Source organism: Alosa alosa, chromosome 13 (genome assembly GCF_017589495.1).
Source record: "Alosa alosa isolate M-15738 ecotype Scorff River chromosome 13, AALO_Geno_1.1, whole genome shotgun sequence".
Lineage (NCBI taxonomy): Eukaryota > Metazoa > Chordata > Actinopteri > Clupeiformes > Clupeidae > Alosa > Alosa alosa.
The window spans coordinates 25,943,098-25,968,296 of NC_063201.1; the positions used below are offsets into that span (position 1 = coordinate 25,943,098).

The 25,199-nt window shown below is 41.8% G+C and overlaps 4 protein-coding genes across 7 annotated transcripts in view; 1 reads left to right on the forward strand and 3 right to left on the reverse strand.

Annotated features, from left to right (window-relative positions):
* Positions 1–444: 444 nt before the first annotated feature.
* Positions 445–6,975, reverse strand: adnp2a (ADNP homeobox 2a). 2 transcript variants are annotated; one of them, XM_048260410.1, is made up of 4 exons: positions 6,713–6,975; positions 6,165–6,281; positions 5,853–5,945; positions 445–3,606 (listed from the first exon to the last, which is right to left on the reverse strand). In XM_048260410.1, exons 2-4 carry the CDS (start codon positions 6,270–6,272, stop codon positions 973–975), a joined length of 2,835 nt encoding a protein of 944 aa, XP_048116367.1. In that variant the 5' UTR covers positions 6,273–6,281; positions 6,713–6,975; the 3' UTR covers positions 445–972. The 2 variants fall into 2 exon arrangements, with proteins under 2 accessions (XP_048116367.1, XP_048116366.1); XM_048260409.1 differs by having other exon boundaries at positions 6,708–6,975.
* An 813-nt stretch (positions 6,976–7,788) lies between these two features.
* On the reverse strand, positions 7,789–12,699 carry pard6ga (par-6 family cell polarity regulator gamma a). Its single transcript, XM_048261868.1, has 3 exons — positions 12,326–12,699; positions 11,419–11,641; positions 7,789–9,060 (listed from the first exon to the last, which is right to left on the reverse strand). The coding sequence occupies exons 1-3, from the start codon at positions 12,383–12,385 to the stop codon at positions 8,051–8,053; spliced, it is 1,293 nt and encodes a 430-aa protein (XP_048117825.1). The 5' UTR covers positions 12,386–12,699; the 3' UTR covers positions 7,789–8,050.
* A 60-nt stretch (positions 12,700–12,759) lies between these two features.
* zgc:136493 (uncharacterized protein LOC692276 homolog) lies at positions 12,760–16,025 on the reverse strand. 2 transcript variants are annotated; one of them, XM_048261870.1, is made up of 6 exons: positions 15,858–16,025; positions 15,134–15,509; positions 14,878–15,049; positions 13,908–14,086; positions 13,535–13,650; positions 12,760–13,273 (listed from the first exon to the last, which is right to left on the reverse strand). In XM_048261870.1, the coding sequence occupies exons 1-6, from the start codon at positions 15,870–15,872 to the stop codon at positions 13,133–13,135; spliced, it is 999 nt and encodes a 332-aa protein (XP_048117827.1). In that variant the 5' UTR covers positions 15,873–16,025; the 3' UTR covers positions 12,760–13,132. The 2 variants fall into 2 exon arrangements, with proteins under 2 accessions (XP_048117827.1, XP_048117828.1); XM_048261871.1 differs by having other exon boundaries at positions 13,554–13,650; positions 15,858–16,020.
* A 7,789-nt stretch (positions 16,026–23,814) lies between these two features.
* Positions 23,815–25,199, forward strand: part of jarid2a (jumonji, AT rich interactive domain 2a) — a 38,123-nt gene continuing 36,738 nt past the window's right edge. For both annotated transcript variants that reach the window (XM_048260160.1, XM_048260161.1), the window contains exon 1: positions 23,815–24,383. In XM_048260160.1, coding sequence (XP_048116117.1) covers positions 24,339–24,383 — 45 coding nt within the window. In that variant the 5' untranslated portion in view covers positions 23,815–24,338. The remainder of the gene's footprint in view (positions 24,384–25,199) is intronic.

Here is a 25,199-nt window from a genome sequence, read left to right on the forward strand (position 1 = left end):
ACGATTGACAAAACTGGAGAGGAGGTATCACTGTTTTGTATGTTCAACGTTGAGGCCATGAAACCGCCGAAACTCGCGCCATATGGAGACACACATTACTGTTTCTTGAGTAGCCTATACAGATTTTGCGTGATGTCAAAGACAGCCGCTCATGAGAGAGTGCTGTGAGGTGTGTTTTACCCTTTCTCCAACTATATCTCTGTGAGAGCAGTCCGCCCTCCCACACACACACACAAACACACAATAGTGGTCCGTGATTACTTGTTAGTCAGGATGGTGGTCAGAACCCCTGCATTAGCTGATCGCAGACAATCCACTCACGGAACGGAATTGTATATATATTTTTAAAAATCACTACATCAGTATTTTTGTTTAAATAACCACAAAGTTTAAACCACGCCTCACATTTCCCCCCAATAAATTACTCCACATTTAATGTTAACACACGTTTCAGCAATTTATTAAAAACTTCTTCAGGTCATATCAGCATTGCGTTGGAGCATGTATGGAACAACAGGCACTTATACAGTAAAGTTTCTTCAAATTTGAGAACCGTAAAACACCATGTGATTTGGGGTCTTTTCCTATCAAGTAGACAATCAATTAGAATGTGCTTCCTTTAGCTGAAATATTATGAGGTTATATACAAGTCTAAATGGCCCTTAATAAACCAACAAAAAATAAATATGAATACTTCTTGCAGGTTTACCCCAATTACACACAACAGTCTCCCAAACATCTACATGTGTTTTTTTTCTCCTTTTTTACAAAAGCCTATACTGTCTGACATAAGATATGAAGGTATAAACTCATCTTAAAACGAAATATTCACAAACACTAACTCATAGAACGCAACATGAAATCTGTAACTGGCCATTGTCTCTTTTCTTTATTCTGCTGACACATAACTTAATGTCATGGGCTTTGGGTGGACTGTACAAGAAAAGATTCAATAAGCATAACTAAATTCAACTAGCAATCGTTTTCTGTCTTAACAACGACTTCTGTTTGTACAGATACATTAACGTTGGCATTAACTGGCAGAGTCTCTGGAATGACAACGTTGTGTTTCACCTTCTTCATCTCGCTCATGTTAAACCCCAGAAGCACTGCAGTCCTTTTGGTGTCGATCGCTTTCATACACATGTTTTGTTTTTTACTGAAGGCAGCAACAACATCTGGTCTTTTCAACCAGAGACGTGCTGCCAGGGTTTCCACCTCCGCCTCAGTCAGGTAGGGCTTTTGGTTGAAATGCTTGTTGAGCAATTCCTTTCGAACTTGTTGAGATTTCACCTCCGTTCCCTTTGATTTAGCCTGGCCTCTGGGTGTTGAACTTTCTCTACCCCTTCCTTTCAACTGAGCCAACTTTGAATCTTTGCGTACCACTTTGCCACCCAGTATTTTGGTAGCTTTGGTCTTGGACACCATCACCACTTGTCCCTTGCGGAGAAGCTGAGTATTACGTGGCTGGACTGATGTCATGAGCTGAATTGGAGCAAAGGTATAGGTGGGTACTCCATTGACTTTCTTCCCAGTGGGCATTAGGTTATGATTTAGAGCACTGTCACCCACTATGGGTTGGGTCAACTCCCCATTGCTGACTTGGTTGTTTGGGTCAGGGTTTATCAGTCTTTCTGCATCTTTCACAGCCTTGGGTGCACACCGGCACCGTTGGACGTGTATGGATATGGTTTTGGAGGTGAACTTCTCTGTGTAAACACCAAGGCAATAAATGCATTTGAATGCAGGAGTTTTCAAAATGGCATGAATGGTGGGCATGATGTGGTGCTTGGTCTTCAGATGCAAATCATAGTCCTCTTTGTTCAGGATCTTCACTTTACAAAGCGGACAGCCAGTGCAGAAATGCTTAGCAGATGCTGTGCCAACTACCTTTGGAGACTCTGGGTACATCTTCATGAATATCTTCTCAAGACAGCCGGTAACTAACACCAGATTGAGTTCCTTGTCCCCTAGCTGTTCTTTCGGTATATTTGTGTTCAAGTCGAAAGAGGTAAACACAAGATTACCTTGATCACTGGTGTCAATTTGATATTCCTTCTTGAGGAAATCTCGATTCGCCTTGACAGAGAGACTATGTTCTGTGTATGCATGTTCCATAATTTGTTTCACAGAATAGAACATCGCGGGACAGAAGAGACACTTTAAGCCATGCAACAAATGGTGGAAAATTCCCTTCTCTGTGAGTAAAATTTTGCATTTTAAACATCGGACTGTTTTGTTGTCAGACTTCAGAAAAGGTGACAAGACAGCCAGCTCATGTGTCTTGGATTTTGACAAAGCCAGCTTCTGTTCTGCACTCATTCCGGTGACACCAGGTGGTATTGGTGTACTGAGCTGCTGAACAGTGCCAACATTATTCTGGGTCAAGACCACCGGTCCCTTGCCAACGACTTGGGCACCACCAGGCTGGACCGGAACTGTGACCTGGACGGCAGGTGCAAGGGTGTACGTCGGAACTCCATTGACATTGTTCCCTGTTGGAATCAGTCGGATGGACTGAGAAGACAGCATTGGTGGCTGAGGATTGGACTGATTCATCGCAAGGTTATGGGTCACCAATAGAGGCTGTGGAGGCCGTAGCCCCATTTTTCCAGGGACATTGATCCGTACTCCAGGAGGCAGCAGGACCTGGCCAGGTTGTGTATGTGGTAGACCAGGAACCCTCACGGTGATGCTTGGCACCTGCTTGGATGTATTGGAAGTCAAATTTGGCACAAACATACTGTAACCCGTCTTAACTACTGTTGGTGTAGGTAATCTTGCAGGGGTCTGCGCATTGGAAAGCAATATGTTTTTGGCCTGTGATGGAATGTACACCTGCCTTGGTCCAGAGGTGCACAGCAAGGCAGTGGTGTTGCTCGGTGCTGCCAACAGTACAGTACCTGAAGAGGACGCTGTGGAAGTCGGACTCACAACAGAGGAGTGTTGTGGTTTCGCCACCACAGACACAGCAGTCTTGTTAGTGGTCTTCTGTCCTGCCTTTGGTGCTAAACTCTGGAGTTTTTTCTTCGTTCCATTTTTAGTGACACTCACGTTTTCACACACAAACGGTTTTATATGCACTTCCAGTTCTTTGTGTTTCTCTGAACTTAAAATGTGATAAAGCAGGTGCTCGCAAGTCTGCGCAGGCAGACTGCACATCTTGCAGTAGTACATAGCCCCCTCACTGTTCTTCTCATCCTGATTTCGATGCCCAAAGTAACGGTTCAGCAGTGACCCATAGTGGTTCACCAAAACATGCTTCTTCATCACATAAAGCAACGAATCGTGGTAGCCGCAGCTGCGACAAGTGTACTTATCTCCTTGTATATTGGGCACAACGGGTGCAGCTTTCTTAATCTCAGCTTTCTGTGATGCTGCGGTTGTGTCCTGCTTCTGTCGCAACTTGGCTGTTGAGTGGAAGAGTTTGATGTGGTGGTCGGTGGTACTGGGGTGACCAACAAAGTGGCAGTTCTTGCAGGTGGACAGAGAGGCCAGATCCAGTTCCTCCTCGTGACAGCGCTGCACATGCCCTCTGAAGGTGTACCAGGACCACGTGGAGAACCAGCACAGGTTGCAACAGAACTTTTCAGACCGATAGCACCACTGCAAAAAGAGGAACACCCAGTGGTAAGACATTTAACTTCTATCAGCATACACGAAAGGTAATGCCAAATGGGGTCGTAACTAGATGTACCGCAAAGTGGTACAAAATATGACCGCCACTCAGTCTTGCACATTCTTTCTGCAAATAATTCACGCTTGTTAATTTTATCTCCATCTCCTACTCCATCCCCTACTTGTGCAACTTTTATGTATGTAAATGAGTGTGTGCATGTGTGCGTTTGCTTTTGTGTATATGTGTGCTTCTCTGTGTGTGAGTTTTCACTTGTGAGTGTGTGTGTGTGGGGCTAATGGGATGTGTGTGTGTGTGTGTTTTATGTGTGTGTGTGTGTGCGTGCGTGTTTGTGCATGCGTGCATGTACGTGTTTGTGTTATGTGTGTGTGCATGTGTGTGTGTGTTTTATGCGTGTGTGTGTGCCTGGTTGCCTGCGTGTGCGTGTGTGTGCATGCGTGTGTGTTTGTTTGTGCATGCACGTGTTTGTGTTTATGTGTGTGTGTGCGTGCATGTGTATGTGTGGGTGTTTGTGCATGCTTGCGTGTACATGTTTGTGTTTATGTGTGTGTGTGTGCCTGTGTGTGTGTGTGTGTGAGTCTGTGCGTGCGTACGTACCTGTGTGTGTGCATGTGCGTGCGTGCGTGCGTACGTACCTGTGTGTGTGTTTGCATGTGCGTGGGTCCGTGTGTATGCGTGTTTATGTGTGTGTGTGCATGTGTGCATTCGTGTGCTTGTGTGCGTGCCTGTGTGTGAGCGTGCGCTTGTCTGCGTGCATGTGAGTTGTGCGTGCGCAACTGTGTGTGTGCATGTGCGTTTGTATGCCTGTGTGTATGCCTGTCTACTGTGTGTGTATGTGTGTGTCTTTATGTATGTATGTGTGTGTCAGGGTTTCCGTTGTCCGGTAATTACCGGACATTGGCCGGAAAAAAAAGGAAATGTCCGACAAAATTAAATCTCTCCGGTCAAATTGTCCGATTGAAATTGGGTAATAATCCCGTCCCCCTAACGCAATCTGAGTATAAGCCTTAAAATGTAAGCCTATATTAAAGCAATACGACCTTTGGCTATGTTTTTAAATGTACAGGCTCTACCATTTGACAGCTATTAAACAACACACATAGCCTATGCTGCATTTCAAATAGGAAGCGCACGCTTAAAACGTCCATGTTAAACAACGAACAAATGAGTGAGGCGGTTCAAACATGGCCAGGCCCAGGCAGACTAGCCTTAAAAGTTTTTTCAGAGGCCAGACGCAATGGATGATGATACATTGGTAACGTCTGAAGCCTCAGATGTCAGGTCAACTCCACCACCACCAGATAAAAAGCAATGTGGGCGTACTGTATCTGTCGGAATCATGACGTTGGAAGTGGAGTTGCGGGGTTGCGGCCGCTCCAAGACACTGTCATTCTCCGTGTACACTGGACATGCAACTGTGTTCTGTACCCAAAGCATACAGTAGGCCTATGCTTTCTCTGTCTATGATCTGCAGGGTTAGGGCCTCCTCGACGAGGAGATTGCTGGTCCGCGGATAATTTCCGGCACAATTAAACGGTAGGCTATCATTGAACCGCAGACCGAAAGAAAAAAAAAACTAAACATTTCCCAGAATAGGAAACATTTCTTAATTTATTGTTATCAAATAAAGAGGCATAGCATTAGGGGGTAGTGGTGTGAGCGCTCATTCTTGTCTGTGCGCATCTGTGCAAGTTAAACAGTGGAACCACTGGAGATAACGTGGGTAGCAGCAACAAACAACGTAGCCTTTTTAAAACAATGAACGAAGCGGACTCTTGCTGTCCATTAAAACATAGATACTGGCTAGATCTTGTTAGGCATGTTTACGTAAGTTAGGCTAATGAACATGTTGCATTCTATTCAGCCTGATTATGTCATTCTTTAAGCTACATAGCCTGTCTCCAGTTTTCCTCAACTTGACTAATTAAGAAGCGATAATAGGATATTTGACCGGCATATCATCAAAATGTCCGGAAAACGAAACCATTTTTTTCTAGCGGAAACTCTGGTGTGTGTGTGTGTGTGTGTGTGTGTGTGTGTATGTATGTATCTTTATTCAATAAATCTTCATTTATTGTATGGTCCACCATGAACGGAATTCCACAAAACTTGGCATGCATTCAGAGGATTTTATATTGATCCTACAATTCCACTTCAATAATATATCATAATAATGGCTGACTGTTATCTTGGGTAAGAAACATCACAAACCCACCTTTTTCCGCCGTTTGCTACTGTATCCCTCAGTCAAGTCATCCCACTCTGTGTCATTGAAGCACTCCTCACCAGTGTCAAAACTCTTCAATTCCTAATGGAAATGTAACGTTTAATTAGTTACATTCATCAAATTACATTTCAGTATAGGCCTAGATCTGCATTGGGATACTGTAAATCATAGCAATTGGTATTATTATATTAATTACAATATGACTGAAATGCTTCAATAAGCAATCTTACTATTCTGTTTAAGTATAAACAAAAGTAAATAGATTATTCGATCTTTCGTGTACCCTTTTCCAGGACATACCTCGACTAAATCGTTACAACTATCCAGTCCGATGTCACATAGGATACTCTTAACTCTCTTCCTGGAGTTTCTGAGTTTTTCCACGTCACCAACAGGATTTTGATACATTTTGCTTTCCTGTGAAGAAAGGTATTTGTTAAGATACTGTACAATGTTTTAATGCGTGGCTGGGAAAAATATCTAAAGACCAAAACGATATCTGTGTGAGTTGTCAAATAACGGCGAGCGATGCTCTATCAGCGTGGATGCAAGTAAGCAAGCTAACCAACTGTCGTGCACTTGTGCACTCTGTTTGATTTAATCACGATGGTTGTATACCAAGCTACCATTCGCATCACACGTAGCGTGTATCCAGGTGTTATGTCAGGGAAACAGTCTTCAAACTGTAAATAGCTGTTTCAGCGGTGAAATTCGGGATACACCATGTCTCTTGACACGCATGACATTACGGAAATCATCTTAGTGTGACAAATTCCAGCAGACAGTTGGATGCGGGCGTGACTATTCTCAAAAACCCAAAATGTGTCTACTTTAAATGTGTACCTTACACGTCCTGGCGGGGTGCTCCCAGCTCCCGCTGTGTGGATGGATGCTTGTTTTCACCAGGGGAGAACTCTTCCGGCGTCACTAAAAGCGCGCGCAGAATGGGCCTCGACTACATTGTATGTTACAACAAACACGAGATATTTAACTTAGCAAAACGATCGTCCCCATTACAATATGTTACTGAATGAACTCTGCCTTGGTAAGACGTAGATTTATTTTGTATGTGAAGCGTAAACCATCATCCCTTTCCCTCTTTGCTGTGAAACATGGCGTACAGGAAGACAGGAAATGACGTTTTCTCATTAGCATATTGCCTGGTGAAGATTGACCAATGGGAGAATGATGGGCTGAAAGTTCAATGTTGACATTCTAATGCATAATTGAATCATTTGATTAATCCTGATGACAGTATGGACTTGATCAAGCCAGTGCTATGGGTTACCTGGAAACCCCTTACCACACCTGTTGCATCACATGATTGTGGTCCATGAGATATCATTCCATGTCTTTGCAAGTGATAATAAAGACTAGGCCTAAACTAAGTTGTTCCCTGATAATAACAATTATTAACCAAATGTTGGGGAATGGTTACCTTAACATCATGTGTTGACCGTCAGTAGCTGATGAGAAGCTCTACCCTTACATTTAGGGTTACCACTTAGCCTACATGTACAGTTTTATGACATGAGCATGGTCTTTGACAACATCTATGACATGTAGAGACTATCGGAAGATATCTGTGGTTACTTCTCATTTCTGGCAAGGCACTGTCCTTCTGTCTGAATCCATGATGCTCTTCTTGTATGGAAATTAGCCATTTAATTAATTCAGCCACCACTTATCTTTTCTATTATTGTCCATTATTGACAGCTTTACAAGCCTACTCAATGTCAGCACATTTCTTCCATTTGTTTAAACATAAGGCACTTTGCTCGCACAATGTTTTTCTCCTGGATTACTAAAACATTGAACCATTAGCCTCAGACTTGGATTAAATTGCATTGCTGTTATAACTGTTTGTTTTTGATGGCCTATACAACTCCAGGAAATGACCAGACCAGACCAGACCAGACATTAATAATTGCATTTCCAATAGAAGTATATATTTATTGCTTTTTAACAAACTGCTTCAGACATACATAATACAAAAGTCATTTTCCAGTGTAATGCCCATGTGCTTAATGCTATATATGTAATAAATGTCCTACATATAATTACAGAAGAGGGAAATTTCAGCATATTTTGACGACTGATAATGACCTGATAGGGAGGACTTGACATAAGTTCATGATAATGACCTGACATAAGTTTGTTTCATCAGGCGGGGGAATCAGTGCAGGTTAGAGAATGATCACAGTGCCGTCCTCCTCCATGCCTGCCTGGGCGGTGGCCAGGCTGTGGAGGGGCTCGGTCCGTAGTGTGCGGAGCATGCTGCTGTGCAAGCTGGCGCTGCTGGCGCGGACGGTGGGGCTACTGTGGTACTGCTGCTGGAGCGTGAGGTGGTGGGACAGGCAGGCGCTCAGTAGGTCGCTGGTGGGGCTGGTGGGCACGTGCAGGCAGGGCTGCGAGCGGTGCGCCGACGGTGTGATGAACATGGAATGCGGACGGCGGTGGGCACCGGGAGACCTCGGGCGGCCGTGAGCACGCATGCGCGGAGGCGTTGGGGGGCGGGGGTAAGAGGAAGGGGTGCCCGAGTGGCGAGGCGGCGGTTTGGTCATGTGTCTCTCGATCACCAAGTCGGTGTCGTCGTCGCTCTCTAACCCCTCTCCGGTCCAGCTTTGGTTGGCCAGTAGGACCGGCAGGCCAGGATACAGAGTTCCACCCGGTCCATCGACAGACATCTCAGTGAAGCCCGACATGCTGAAACTGCTGCGTGTGACATTGTTGCGCTGGTTCACTGGTTTCACTGTGATGATAAGATTGTGACTATTGGCGATCATCATGTCGGTCACCTGATCCAAGGTCTTACCAGCCACCTCAATCCCGTTCACCTCCAGGACCTGGTCGTTGATGGCCAGTAGCCCTGTGCTTTCTGCCAACCCTCCTGGAACCATGCGAGAGATAAAGACCCCTGGGACCTTCTGTAGGCCATGTGGGGTCACCTTCACTGTAGTGCCGTCCCTGATGTAGAAGCCCAAGGGTTTCTGGGAGCCCTGCCGGTAGAGACGCACCCTACGGTGAGTCTCCGGTAAGATGTCGACGTCAATGATGGACGACACGGGACGGAAGTCCTGCGGCAGGCCTATGTGGACTGCCGTTCTCCGGCGATGTGTATCGGAGAGCAGGGCCGCAGCTTGCTTCTTCCGCCTTGACACAGTGTTGCTGCAGAAACTCCCCTGATCTACCTCCTCTGCACAAAAAGAGAAGTAATTACTGTATGTCATTACAATAGAGACAATAGAGACAAGCACTACCTACATTGTAACAACATAGACATAATTATGTAAGTACTATGTGTAAAATTGCATTTATTTATACCATTATACATAATGCATATGCATATATTTATACCTTTATACCAATATACTATATTATGGGTAACATTTGAAGAAGGGGAAAGAATCAAATAAATCTTATTATAAGTTATTGGCATAGCAGTGTTTTATTTTTAATTGATGTCACTGAATATGAAGAAATAACAGCAAGTGGCTAATTAACTTGAAAGCCCCAAATATTGACTAATTCCTTCATTCCCCTATTCCCACTGGGTAAATGCAAGGACTGCACATTTCATGACCTCTATACTATTGCTATTGTGGGGACCATGAGTCTGCCAACAAAATAAAGTGTAGATCTTTAACATCATCCTTCCCTTATAGCCCTGCTGCTTTACATGATGTTAACCATTAACATATTCACAATTACATTGAACATGCAATCTCACTTAAAATCTCAAATGACTTTGTAAAATGATGTAAACATAACCATATATTGTTATGTTCTTAGTGGTACTAAAGTGATGAAATATTGCCCTCTGTCTTGAAAAATCTCATTTTGATTGTCAGACACATCAGCTAACCAAATTGTTCCACTTCTAAGAGGCAGGCATAATCTCAGAAACATCTTCAACTAAGGCCTATTCCGGTACACATCCTCTAGGTTTGAGAACAGGTGAAGTTCACTTCACTAGGTCAACTCTGCTTGCCCAAAACACATTTTGCTGCTGTTGACCAACAGCACGATTTCAAAGATGTATCTCATCTTGTAGTGCCATTGCTGTGAAAACAACTTTTAATCAAATACTTGTGTAATTATAAGTTGTAGTAAAACAAATAAGGTTATGCAAGAAGCTGATTCAAAATGGCCTCCCTCGCTATAGCAACCCTGCAGCCATATCCTTTTGTTTCATTTTCAGAGGTTAAACACTAATAATAAAAGTAATTCTCCAGGGATTCTCCCTTTGTGTCCCCACCTCCCTGGAGTTTAGTGCAAAAAAATAATACATTATAATTGAAGGTCTAACCACATTCAATCCACGATCGGCCACTCTACTTCCAGATAATGTCACTGTGTGTGCTGTCCAGTCAAACACAGATTTTCTACAGTAATTTACCAACTATTAGTCAAGGTTTATAGATTGATTTTGCAGGATTTCTTCAGATATAAGGTTAATTCACGGGGGCAGTTAATATGGTTTTAATATAGTTTTGGGTTTTTTTAACTTGAATAAAACACTGTTCTGCAGTTTATACACAATGTGGCTAATACACAGGAAATTACTGTAATTCTGTCCCATAAAGTTGAGTTATTTGGAAGTGCTCAGCCTCTCCGTCAACGAGTCAGAGAAGTGAGGGTCATTAAAAATATATATAGATATTCTGTGTGTGTTGTTTGTTAGTGTGTGTGTGTGCATGTTTATGTTTGTTTGTGTGTGTGTGTGTGTGTGTGTAACATTATTTTTTATTTCTTTGCACACAATCTAAAATAGCCCAAGGCATTGTTGCTTCAGTATCCAGCCTGCGTTGCTCATATGACAGTAGTACGTTTAGCCCACAGCAACCTTTGTTTAAGTGGACATCATCCATTGGGATGCTTAACAAAATGTGGCAAGAAAACAAATGTAAATAGCGTGACACTCAAAACAAACTCACCACAAGGGAACTCAGAGCAATTACTCACAAGTAAACACAGATTCTGAACAGCTAAAATGACTTCCCATTCTGGGCGGAGAAGCACAATATGTAAACAAATGGAGAGAGGAACAACAAGAAACATCTACTTCAGCACACGTGTCCATAAAACAAAATGATATTGTTGTTACATCTTTATGGTTCCTTCTTTTACCCTGATAAAATCAAGTCAAGTCAAAAAGCTTGGTGTTTCTGGTTCACGTTTGACACTGACCTTTATTCATCAAAACCATGCATTTCTAATTCATTCAGACCAGACTTTTCATTCTAAGAAAAGAGGAAAGATTAATCTCATAAGATAAACAGTCTTCGAGAGAACTCTGTACAATTTTTGAGATGTATAAATCCAACTTTGCCTGATGCCTTAATGAAAGGAACTGCATCTCAGGACCAGCAAGAGCTGTAATTTTCTATGAGGGCACTTTAGTTATTTAAATAAATATCATAAGACTGCCGTGTGTGTGTGTGTGTGTGTGTGTGTGTGTGTGTGTTTATGTTCTTGAAACGTAATGGACAGGAAGCAAATCTATTGACACAGTAGTCTCGCAGGCAGCACAGGAGTTTCCTGACCCCCATACCTGGTCTTTGGACAAAGATGCGAAGAAGTGTGTGTGCAGTTGACACAGCCTTGCCGAAATTATCATCATTGTTGATGGGAAGGAAGTCCCCTTGGACATCTGCATACGCAATCAGCACTGGGGTATTGGCCAGTCGGTGCAGCTGTAGAATAAGCTTGTGAAACTGCTCAAATTTTCCTGGTTTGGACCGATCAAGGGAAAACCTCCGGAACTCTGCTCCATACTATGAAGAGAAATAGTACCAGGCTTGAAGTTTAAAAGCATGGACATTGGACACCATTTTTTTTCTTTTTAGTGGAAAATCTGTCTTCAAATACTCATCACTCCAGAAACTTCACTCATTTGTCATTCTATTTTTGGGTTTATAACTTTGCTGTTGGTTGATTATTTCCTTCAAAATAAGTGAATGATAACATTGCTTTTGAAATGCAGTCTTGCCTTGCGCAAACATATCTAGAATGGCATGTCTAGTAAACGTTGGAAGCCTAATGTGTATCTGCAAAGGGAATCCTTCATCAGTCAGTCCTAACAATCAGCTGGAACAATAGCGCTGCTATGTCTGGTGACCATTCACGCTGAATTCCTTCCGGACAACTTTATGATGGTCAGCAGTGATCAGTAGTAGCTAGGCTACCATTACTACAAACTTGAATATACAAATGGCAAATCTGAGTAATTTGTAAAAGTATATAACGTAAGTTTACAAATGCGTCTGTTTTTGCACATTTCTGACGTTGCAGGCGTGATCCTTCCCGTTAGTTGTAGCCTTCCACAGGATATTCCTGCTTTGGCCAACCACGGGCGATGCGTTTTTTTCTTCCCATTTGTTTATTGACTCTATAAGGCAGTTTTCTTAAATCCGAAAGCAGGTACCCAAACAACAGTGGACAAAATTAAATGTACTCACTTTGCTTTTCACTTCGACTATTGAAAAACTGCGCAAAGACTGCGATTTACTCCGATTCATTTCCCCAGTTGCCAGAAAGCCATCTGCAATCGACTGCCAGTGTTAATCCTCTTGACGATGCGTGAAGTTGTGTTCTTCTGGGTAGCTTAAATCACATCCTTAGATGAGCGGCCCCTGGACCAGCGGTCCACGTTCCATCAGTGCTCGGAGTAGACAGGACGTGTGGCCAGAACGGAGGCACAAATAATATTACAATGACATCACTTAAGTCCGCCTTTTTCCGTTCTAAAAACGGCTTGACCGCACAACCGGATAGCAGAGGATTCATTGTCAAGAGTGATTCAAGAATTCTGTTGCGCTACTAACAGGAGTTCAGTGCGCTGCACGCCTGCGTAAATGTAGCCAACTAGATATAATCATCGTGACGCATTGTAGTCTATTTAGATTTTTATTGCAAAATGTGAATTAAGAAGCCTACTATTATACTTATAAACGTGTAGTATACATATATTAGTGGTGTTTTCAAGAGAAAGGCATATATTGTGCTTTTTCATCAGAATATGAAAATAATAACACATTTCATTGCAGAATTGTTGGGACTTACATAATCATACATTATCACTTTGACTCTCTCGAAAGAATAGGTTAAGCCTACAAGATAAATCAAGACTACAAGTGGATGAATCTAGAGAGAACCATGATTTGGAGGAATATTAACGCATCCGGTGGATGGTGGTCAAAATGTGCTTGTGCACATTCAATTCCAGTGTCTGTTTAGCTAACAGCTTACAGTCCTACACTTTCACTTCATCTGGAGGTGCGCCACCACTGAGAGCAGCTAGAGCGTTTGTAACCATCCTCTCCACCATAACCCCCGACGTCTCCCGGGTGTGAGTACCAATGTGAGGCAGCACAATCACATTGGGGAAGGAGAGAAGTGGGTGGCCTCTGTGGATCATAACAAGTGCCATTACAAGGCAGATATAAACAACACACATACTGTATATAAACAGCAAAGGGGTCCTGTTCGCCCTGTCAGGACGTAGTGTCCGATGATGACCCGAAGACTATGTATTATACCATGCATATTAGCAGCAAAGGCAAGCTTTTGATATGGGACTGCAAGCAAAACTCTGAACCTTGCCATTTGCATTTAAATTTGTTATGAAGCTATGTTGTATATTTAAAATGCAGATTAACTAGACATACTGAATATCCTGGTGCTGACCTGGGTAGTGGCTCTGGGTATGTGACATCAAGAGCAGCAGCAGCGATAGCTTTTTTCTGCAGGGCATCCACGAGCGCATCCTGGTCAACAACCAATCCTGTATCAGGAACATAGCATGGAGGTTATACAACTCAGAGTCTGTACATCCACATATCAATTCTTGATGCTGTCTATTCCCCTTGAGTGAAAAACACAATGTGCACGTATTCATAAGCCTGGGAACTACACACTATGTGCCAGGCTTGTGCATGGCACTCTCCAGAATGCGCTACTTTACTCCAAGGTTTTTCTAAACACACCCAGAGAATGGGGCTGATGAAAGTAATGATGAGTAAGCTCAATGTTTCTGCTAACCTCGGCTGATGTTGACCAGGGTGGCTGTGGGCTTCATCATGGCCAACTCTTTCGCTCCGATCAGCTTGTGTGTCTGCGGGGACAAATTCACCACCACCATGACAAAGTCCGCACTCCTCAGGAGGTCCTCCATCTTGGCACAGTATGTGGCCCCTACTGCCCACTCCTCTTGCTCTGGCCTGTAGGGGTCACAGCAAGCATGTGATTGGACACCGTAGACAAATCACACTGAGGGCGTAGGTTTGCATATGGACATGTCCTCCATACCAATATTTTGAGATGACAAAGTTGTCCCTACCAACATTTCAGCGAGCTCATTCGTATTATTTTTTTTGTGAAGTCATATTCATTCCAATGTGTCCTCATAAAGTGCACCTCTCCAGGTGATGGTTGTTGTGTCCCTACCAAAGCTGAGACCAAACCTACGCCCTTGAATCATGCAACACACTGAACGGCTAACTACTTTTGAAGGTGAGGTTAGCCATCTTCTCACAAAACGAAAATTCTTCAAAGCATAATATACTTCAAGATTTAATCCTGTTACTCTGAAATGGTACAAATGTAACATTTCTCAATATTCTTGAATATGCGTGCTGATTGGATGTGGTGGTGGGTATTTGATGAATTTGTTTATTTTAGGGCCTAATTTTGGGACACTCTGAGGGTTGATTGTGCCTTCAGAATTACATAGCCTAAGATGTGTATTTTAGGCAGCATTTTTATTTCTTGACACAATAAACCTTTGCACTATTGTGCAACACTATAAACTGCTCAAATGTTCTCAATCTTTGGGCTGTGTGACTGCCCAGAGCACAAGAAAATAAATCAAAATGGCAGTAAGTGTGTGACTTACTACAGTTGAAAAGTAATGAATGTACTGAGTGGCCTAACACACAGAGTAGCTGTCACTAACCATCCGGACAATATTTAACCTAACTTAGGCTAAAGATGATGAGGCAATACTGCATACCTCTGTTTTCTATTGTGATACAGGAGTTTCATATCAAATGCAGAGGCTCTTTTGGCCACCTTATATCCAATTCGACCCATTCCGATGATTCCCAGTGTGGCACCACTAACATCTGTGCCCATTGAACTTTCCGGCAAATCCTCTGTGTCATGGGAAACTGAAAAGTTATGGCCTGAAAGCAGAGAAGAAAGTACAGATTCAGTCATGTTCATGACAAACTGTAAAATACAGAATGTTGATGTTTTGTACACCTTACCCTCCAGAATTTTTCTTGCAGATGCCAGCATCAATCCCATGCCAATATCTGCGGTGGCATTGTCAACAACGTCAGGGGTGTTGCAAACTTTTACCCCAAAGCTGTTGATCAGTGGCACGTCCAAATGGTCAACACCTACTCCACCATTCACTACCACCTTGAGATTGGGCAGTGATTGTAAGAGATCACTGTCAACTTTCAGAGCACCTCCCCACACAAACACTGCTTGGATGTTGTCAGCGAGGCTGTTTCTCTTCTGAACAAATTCCTCTTGGGGAATTATCGTGAAGTGCTTCTCAATGCAAGGTGCATAACACTGGTATATTCCTCCTGGTGCACCCAACTTGGTGGCTAATATGCATGGTTTCGCCATAGCCTGTATAGGAATGGGGTCAGTCAGTCACAGTGCCTTGATTATGATTCAAGATAACTTGAATGACTTGAAGCCTACATTTTACTGTCTCTGAGTTATAATGTTGACTAGACTCTACAGCTTGGTCTGCTGACCAACATGACATGATGGAAGACAACAGTTCATTCAAAAGCTAGTTCACACAAAGTTAACATAGCCTATAGGTATAGATATCTATCGTTATAGTCAACATTCTTATTCTGCTTAGGCTATGAAGGTTATGCAAAGTAAGTGCACATTTTAAGTTCTTAGCAATATAGAATAATCTTTTTCTGACGTGGATAAGCATGCAGTTTCAATTTATGTTCTCACCAACTGTGAATACATGCAACGCGAGCCTCTAACCAGCCAAGGAACCAACTGTACACTGAAACAAAGATTGTCCGCCTTAACAATCTTTGACTGAAAGACACGAGACTCATTTTGTCATGTCTTCCAGACGCTGTTAATCCCGCACCGATTCACTGATTGCCGCGAACATTGACCTGCGAAATGTGTGCGTACAGTGCAACCGAAGTCAATTATTGCAGCAATCTAGCCTAATTTAGTGAGTTAAACTATCACATAGGCAGACACTGGAAACGTAAGTCCCACGAGCATTATTACATTTACCATTGGCTAGCGTTTAGGATTACCAGCTAACAACCATGTGACAACGAGTAACAAATAATAGGCCTAGCCTATATTGTTTATTTCAATATTCTATCTGTCTAGTCCTATTCATGCTCAAATCCGAGTTACCAGAGCCCCTTATTAGACATTCTCTGGAGTTACCTACTTTAACATCCACTGTCAAATCGTCCATCTTTACATGTCAAAAGAAAGCCAGTAGAGGGCATAAAACTACTATGTTAAAAATAATTCCAGAGAGGCAACTGCCACATGAAATGTCTGTTTTCAGATTAATTTCCAACTAATCTACTTGGCAAATACTGAATATCACATTTTATTATTTAATTATTACAACATTTGTCTGTCAGTGTGTAGGCCTACACATATGAAATCTGCATTTCTAAAAGCACTGTCAGTGGATACAAATTCTAGATCAGTGGTTGACTCCACCTCTGGGCCAGTGGTTCTCTCTCAGTGATCTCCATGACTGCCTCCCCAAATTTGGGCCCCACAGCAGCAATGGGCTTTTTCATAAAGGTCCCCCTGCCTATCCATGCTTGTCTGACCTGCAGTCATTATAGTCAGAGCTATAGGTAACTCAGACACTTCTACTTAGTGCTGCTGACTGAACTGGTTATAGGGGAAGGGATTTGCAGGCTTATGTCCTTCAGCATCCAGGTGCAAACCTTTAAAAGTCTCAGACGGATAGACTCCTTAAGGAAAGTTTTAAAAGTTTAAAACCATGCAGCAATACTTGGTGGCCTCTTTTGCAGACTGTAAAAGATAGACAGATAGCAGCAAAACAGAGGCTGTGAGAACAATGTGGATCACTGTTAAAACAGCAACAAGCATGGTGCACAATGTCATCTGAGGGAGACGCTAGGCTTTTCACCACCACAGAAGCTGAGGTGTTGGTTGGACGTCTAGCGGAGTCTGTGGGGAGTGCGCGGCTCTCCCAGCGCTCCCATCTGCTAATCTGTTTCTGCCCAGACTCAGCGAGTCAGTGTCAGGGGCACACACACACACACACACACACACACACACACACACACTCGCACATGTGCACACAAACACACATACACACCAACTGCCAGTACTGGCCGCATCCAATTGAATTACAGTAGCTCTATATCCCATAATAATACCCCATAATAATACACTCCAAGTGTGCCCTGTTATGAATGCTTAGACACTGGAACACCATGCACCGTCTCATTTTTAAAATAAATGTGAGAAATAAAGGAAGACGAGGATGTTTTTGCAAGTGGTCTGGGCCCAGATGCACCCAGGGCAGGAGGCATTAATCGAGCACCTTTGGTCCATACGGTCATGCTGACTACATTAGCAGAAGATCCAAATCAGCCTAAACAAAGACTGCTGGTCCGGAAAAACCCACTGTGACTGTTAAAGTGGGCATTGCCAGGCCTAATTCAGCTGGTCGCAGCAAATGAGGAAAAACAGGAAGCAGGGGGACATTTTTTGTTTCATTTCAAGTCTTTATATTTGACAAAGAATTAATTCTCTGCAGATAATTACATGACTGAGTGTTGGTCATGGAGAAAAATCCCATCATAATAATTATGGGTTTGATGCCTTGTTGAATACTTCAAAGAAGTCTTACTAATACTGCATACAGTGAAACAGTTCAGTTATACGCCCACTGGATCAATTGCTGAGTCACTTGAGGAGTTCCTGCTAAGACACCGCTTACTTGTCGAATTTTCAGACAAAAATCTTTTATGGCATGTCTATTCAGATAAGTTACGCTGCTTGTTTTATCCATTCAATTAATAAACATATCTGTCCTTGTGTTAATGCCTATATTGGCACACCATAAAAGATCCTTTGCGTCTGCAGGGTCTTATTCTGAGTCTAATTCCCTGACCATATATCCTCTCCGAATGTTCAGAGCCAGCATGTAGCATGATTACTGTAATTAATATCTTGACCTGTAGAGTGACCCATTATCCTTGCTGTTTAAAAACTCTCATATTGGAGATCCTATTATTTAGCCCTGAGCCGACGAACTGTGAAAAATGTGGGCCAGATTTTCTCCCGTTTTTTCCATTTCTGTCTGTGTAATAAGGTTGTGGCTATGTGCCATATAATCTTGCTCTAGATCATGCAACTTCAAATGGCTTACAGGTTTACACAGCCATTGGTTGGCCCATGTTTATTACCTTTTTTAAAAAAAATAATAAATACATAAGTACTGGTAAATAAATTATATATATACACACAGCTAAAAAAAAAATAAGGGAGCACTTTAATCACACATTGGTCTGTACTCTGTGCTCAGTGCACAGTGCTCTGACATTGTTTGGTGTTGGTGATTTTTTGATTTTGCAAGAACTGTCTGTCAGACATTCTGTGAATGTAGTTTGAGAAAGGAGAAGAGGGTTTTAGCAATTGTGAAAAACTGTAAGTGTTCCCTTTTTTTTTTTAGCAGTATATATATATATGAGCACATGAGCATGTATATTAGCATAGTCGGGCATTGCCCTGGTGTCTCCCAAGGCCTTTCATCTTACCACTGACAATCCCTGGCAGGTAGACAAGGCTCTCCTGTCCTTGGCTGTTATATCTATGACTGGATTTTCTCGTGCTGTGATTCGTCCCTGATACCTCCACAGTTTATTTATAACATTCCTTCCGCCAATTAAAGACAACCCATCTGGCTGTGGGCTCAGGGTTGAAAGATAATCCCACCCCTACACTTTGCCACCAGCAAAACAAAGCACAGACAAAATCACAGGGGATAACATTTGCCATGTAAACATAGTCGTGTTTATACGCTACAAAAATACAAGATGACACATGTATGATTTTCTTGCTGAAAAATAATTATCCTCAGAGTGCACGTGAGGCTGATGATCAAATTTGAATATACTTTCTGTATTCATCTGGAGAGTGAAATACCTGAGGTGGTGGTGGGAGCAAAGAGGGGGGTAATTTTCAGAGCTATGGTACGTGAGGCATCACAAAGCTCTTTCTGACGCCTCCAGTAGAGGAAGCGAAAATAAGGATAAAGAACAAGATAAAAAACAAGTTTGCGATTCTGGGACATACACAGCAGGGACTGGGTCAGGGCGACAAGCTTCGGCTTTATCAGCTCCCCATCGGACGTTTTATCTCCCCTGAATAAAATTGTGTAGCCATACCCAGGTGATGCAAGACTGTCAGTCTTCTGGCCCAAATGGCAGATCCCTAGTTTCACGAAAAACTCTTTGAGACAAATGTCAAAATGCTACTCAAATGTATTTATTTCACTAGGAAAAATGCTTGAATCATCAAATACTATTGTGGCCTGCATTTCTAAAGCTCTTCCACAAAAATGATGCTGTCAATTATGTTATTGTCTATCACATGGATAAAGGCTTCTATTCTCTAGTGCATTTCATACGTGACACAAGGCCAGATAGAGGATACATTGTGTTGTCCTTTTAAAAGCAAAAGGCACTGCTGTTTCAAATGGAGTCATGAGATCTCCTTAAATGCATTCCATTAGATACTGGAGAAATCCTTAAATTACATTCTAGACCGGGGGATATTAGACATTCTAGACCTTCTAGAGATCTGCTGCTATGAGATGTACTGTTTTGACTGAATATTGAGTAGAAATTCCTCATTGTGTCTTTAATGAAAGGCTCCTCCATGAAGGACTTGTGAAACTTATAACACAAAGAATAAGATACTGTTACATGCACCGAGCACTATAACAGTATCCGTGTCAGTGTGTCAGTGTTGTCATTGTTATTATCATGTATCAATTGTCAGTACAATGAGAGGAATATCCGTGTACAGGTTGACAGCGTGGTAGATTGGGATAACTAGTCCATGAGGAAAACAAAACAAAAACATTGCTGATTTCTGGTTGGGTTGTCGTATGGGACGGTGCTGTGGGAGAAAGGATTAAAAAAACATGAAGTTAAAGTTGTGTTAGTGTCTATATGTAGAAAGTCAATGGGTCACGTAGTCAGGCCTGTGACCATAAAAGGCTCGTTGTAACTTTCAGATTGCAATAATGCAGTACTAGCTCTCTTTTTGTGTTCCAGGATTTTATATAAAGCTATTTGGCTGTGATCCCCCTTACAAAAAAGTGTTATGCAAATACAAATCTATCGTAGGGCCTATAGCCTACATTGATTCTATGATTCCAGTGTCTCCGGTGGAAAACTGCCTGTGAAATTCTCTATACCTGACATTAATTTGTCTTTCACAAACATCTAACGTGATTATAGTTTTTCACAATTGCTAGAACACATTTTTGAAACCTTTTACCCTTTTCTCAAAACTGTAAACACAAACCCCGAATCTCACATTCACAAAACCTCTGACAACCTCTGCAAAACTGAACAATCGTCTCAAAACAGTTATAGGCCTACCTGTACTCAAAACCAAACACTGTTTTCAGATCATCTCACAAATCAGTCAAAATGAAAACACTACTGAGCAGTCATTACACACATATGTGTATACATCAAAACATGGAAAACAGTGTTCATAGCAGCTCATATAGCTCCAGGAGAAATTGTCATTGTTTACAGTAATTTTTGCATTTTGCATCTAAAAAACAAAACAAAGCAAAAAGATTTCATAACTCAGTGGATTCAACATTTACTGTAAATCCAGTGAAAATAAAGTATTGAGTATGGGGGTTTGTGTTTACAGTTTTGAGAAAAGGGTGGAAGGTTTCACAATTGTGAAAAACTGACAGGCATTTCAGTACTGTAAATGTTAAGTATTGCAGTCTACAGCCTAGTGTACTCTGAATGCCTCACTGATAGTTTGTGTCCATTGTTGAACCTGCACTGTTCAGCAGCATGTTTACACTCCAAACTTATAATGGAATTGTGTCACAGAATTTGAAACAAGTGTGATCAATTTTGAGTCATTGTGTTTAACATGTGGCATTTGTGCTTTCTTTGTGTTTCTCTTTTGCCACTTGTGGTTACCATGCATCACAAGTGCATCACAATGAAAGAGTTTTGCAAAAAGAGTCTATGGGATCTCCAAATTGTGTTTTATATGTGAAAACTGTTTATGGTTTTGACAAAAGAGTGATCGATTCAAGAAATGTGTTCTGGCAATTGATAATTTCTTTCAGAGAATGGAGTTTAGGGTTTTAGCAATTGTAAAAAACAGTAACAAAAACATTAGTAGTTTAGCTGTGTGTGTGTGTGTGTGTGTGTGTGTGTGAGAGAGAGAGAGAGTGTGTGTGTGTGTGTGTGTGTGAGAGAGAGAGAGAGAGAGAGAGAAAGTGTGTGTAAAGGGGAGTGGGGATTAGAGAGTTTTATTTGTCACTTCGGAGTTTTAAAAAGCGAGACGTCTCCCTTGGGTCCTCCCCTGTCTCAACACTGAACACACAGTGCACAGACTACTGGAGTGTGACATCAGACATACACCAGTATTAGAACTAAACAGATGTCATTTACACACAGCGTTCTGCAATGCTGTGCATTATGGAAAAAGTGCTCCCCTTTCTTGTATGAACACTAAATTACTTTTTCGCTTTGCATCTAAGAATCTATACCTCCATCTTCTGCAGCAAAACCACCCCTTCCCTATATGGGCCACATGCAGATGTTGTGTGATGGAGAGATATGGTTCAGACCCGTCTGTACATTCAGATGAGATAAGTGGAGGAATTCCACATCTCCCCAATCCCCTGTGCCAGCATGGCTGAATTAAGCATTTATTTTTAGAAATAATCCTTAGATTACCATGGAGAGGGGCTTGGTATAATCCTTGAGGACTCAGATTGCACTAGGGTTGGTACTCTCCCTAGAAAAGGGGGTCCCCTTTGTTACAAAGCAATTAAACTATTGTGTCAGTGGAATGGAATTCTACAGTTGTCCATTTGTTACTTTACTGATCTATGAAATGTGACCGTGATAACAATCATGCTTAAAGGCACAGTCACTGATCATGTGTGATTTCAAGCCATTACATTTATTTTGTCACATTCAGCAATCATCTCAACACCTGCTAGCTGCCCATTCAGTGAGTGCACTGTAAGAAAGCCGGCCTCTTTAGGCAGCCCACTAGGCCCCAAGAACTGGAAACAAACAAATTGGGTGCAGTCTATCCCTCAAACAAAAATGAAACCCTGTGTTGAGTTTCTCGGGAAATACTGAAGGGAGGGGTGAGCTACTTCCCAGGTGTGTTTCCTTTGGTCCTTGGTTAAAATGTAATGTACATTGTTTTAGGGGGAAAAGTGTCTGCTAATAATGTTAACAAACACAACTTCCTGTACAATCGCTGACTGCACCTTTAATAAAGGCTATATCACTTCATTCAAAATGGAGGTCTTTTAATTAGAACTACGCCTATAAAGGATTGAAACATTGCCAGACCTTACATTGCCAGAATGTGAGTATTTCCAATGTTATTGTGGGGCATGGGGACACTTGACTCAAATTATTGCCTATGTTTGGTGTCAATGAAGACAGATGTTTGCTCTTCTTTCATGTTGCAGTTATTGGGAACATTTGAAAGAAAAACATGTTGGTAAGATGCTGTTTTGATTTAATCAATCCATTTCCCTGGACATTTATAAACATTTAAAAAACATATTTCAAGGTTATAAAGGCATTCAAAAAGATAAAAACAGCAGACAACTCATATATTTTGTGTGATATCTGTGATACTCGAGAGTCATTTAAGATATTAGTATTGTAATAGACATGTATAGTTTGCTGACATATTGCCCCAGTAGGCTATATCAAGGGGAAATTGTTATCATGGTCCCAACCACCCAAACAGAGTTGGGTAAATCTGCCTCTTCAATTCATGAATCTCAAGCTTGGAATGAGAAAGGCATAATAAACTTGGAATATATAGGCCTACTCTATACTTGTTTAAAAATATGTCATAATTTATATAATATTTCAAATATAAATTAAGTTTTACGCAACAATGCCATTGTGCGCATGTTCCATTCGTTTCAATGATTCTTTCCAGGCCCTCATCTTTAAATGTTTTTTTTTTTTTTTTTTTTTTGGGTCAGTTGTGCTGTATGTTTTTGTGGTATTGGCCTGCCTTGCCTCAAAGGCAAGATCCAGCCACAAACTGGCTGAAGATTGCATTACAAAAAACCCCAACTGAAACATTTTGATGGGCTTCATATCTTCTGAATTGTGTAGGCTAGTTAATAGAATATAGTTAGACCACTGTTCACAGGAAGGTCACCGTGTAACAATATGAGCTTGGCAGTCCTGCTAAAAGGCCTGCATGCGCTATTTTGAACGAAGTGCTAGGCTACCTCGCAAGCGAAGTAAATTACAGTTACCCCTCTTGCAACTTGATATAAAGCACACAAGACCACCGGGACAGCAATGTTTCTGCTTGTGGAAAAGGCCTTTGATCACTAATGCTTTTAGCTTTGCAAACTGGCTTTACTGACGGCACTTGCCCTGTTTGAAGTAACCTGATATCTGAACAATCCAGAATGTTAATGTTTGGTTGTTAATATCTTTCGGCTACCGCATATGCGACAAAATAACCTATCCTCTCCTTTTACACAGCATCGCTTAGTTTACTGAATATAGGTAGTCATCATAAAGGCTACAAATTGGGGATAGTGTTTTTGCATTTTATTGTCGACAGTAAAGTTGCAGTCATTTAAAGTTACCGCGAAATGTGGTCATGGGTTGTGATAGGACTGTGCTGCCGAAGAAAGACACGAGCAGTTCGTAATAACATTGGTGCCGAGGAGTTCGCACATTATCTGATAACAACGGGCAAATAACTCTGGACTTAATTTTAACCGAAATATAGGCTATAGCATCTACCCCGACACAATGTAACATTTAACGATATATAACCACCAAGGGGGACACTGCTGCGATTGCGGGGCTGCGCTTTCTGGAGGATTGACGACGCTTTTTGTATCCCTAATGGAAGATCCTGAAATGCTTTATCGTGGATATGCTATGCCGTTGTGATTTTTCTGGTTGAACCGGGTTTTCCTCTTCTTGGATATATATTTTGGAATCTTCGTTAAGCGATTTCTGATTCTGCATAATCGAACACAGGGATAAAACAATCTCGGTCTACCTCGCCATATCGCTACCCGGGATTTAAATTATCACGTGTTATAACAACGGAACCATAAATAGTAGCCTACATCAAAATTAATGTGGCGACCCAATCTTTAGCGAATACAATCTGGATTGCAGAATGAGCAGGGAAAGACCCAAGAGGAATATCATTCAAAAGAAATTTGTAAGTGTGCGTTTGATTTAAATGTCTTTCTGAAAAGCTTGGAACATGGTGTTAACTTGTGCCTTTAAATGCTTACACTTAGAAATAGCCTGTCCAAAATCACCCGAGAATCATGCATTAGAAATATTAGCCTAATGTAAGCACATTTGCCATTTGTTTATGCTCTTAGACGTAGGCTATCTATCAAGCGTTGGCTTCAACCAGATGGGAGTTGCTTGTTTATTGGACGCACATTATTACTTCAGAAATGGGGCAATACGTCTGTTTATTGAGGTGTGTTCGTGAAACGGATCTCTAAGAATATCTGTAGTTGACCTCAGAATCGCTTTGTTTGCTATTCTCAGAACGCAGGCAGCCACATTTCGCCTCTGGCTTTTCCGGGTTCTTTCGCCATTCGCGACTACTAACCCGGTTTACATTGGCAGTCTTTTTTAGTCAATTGGTTATCGAAGCACTATGATATCTTGGTGAACCCAAAACGGTCACTGAGTTCAGAGTGGTGTAGACACCAATGTAGCTTATGTTGGATTGTTTTAAGCATGTCAGTTTCGTTTAGAAAGCTGGATGTCCACTTTATGGTCTATAGGTGCTGGAACCGTCTTTTAATATGATCAAATGTAGCCTTTGCTGGAACCAAAATTAGTGATTGACCTCAGGATCAGGACGCTTCATTTGAGGCCTTAAGATAGCGTTGAAGTAATTGTTCTCATTTTCCTATTCTGTAATGTAGGGATATGACTTCACACAGTTGCAATTTTAGCTGCACTTTACAGTAATGCCCCAGTATTTTTTCTGTTGGAGGCTCCAACAGAAAAG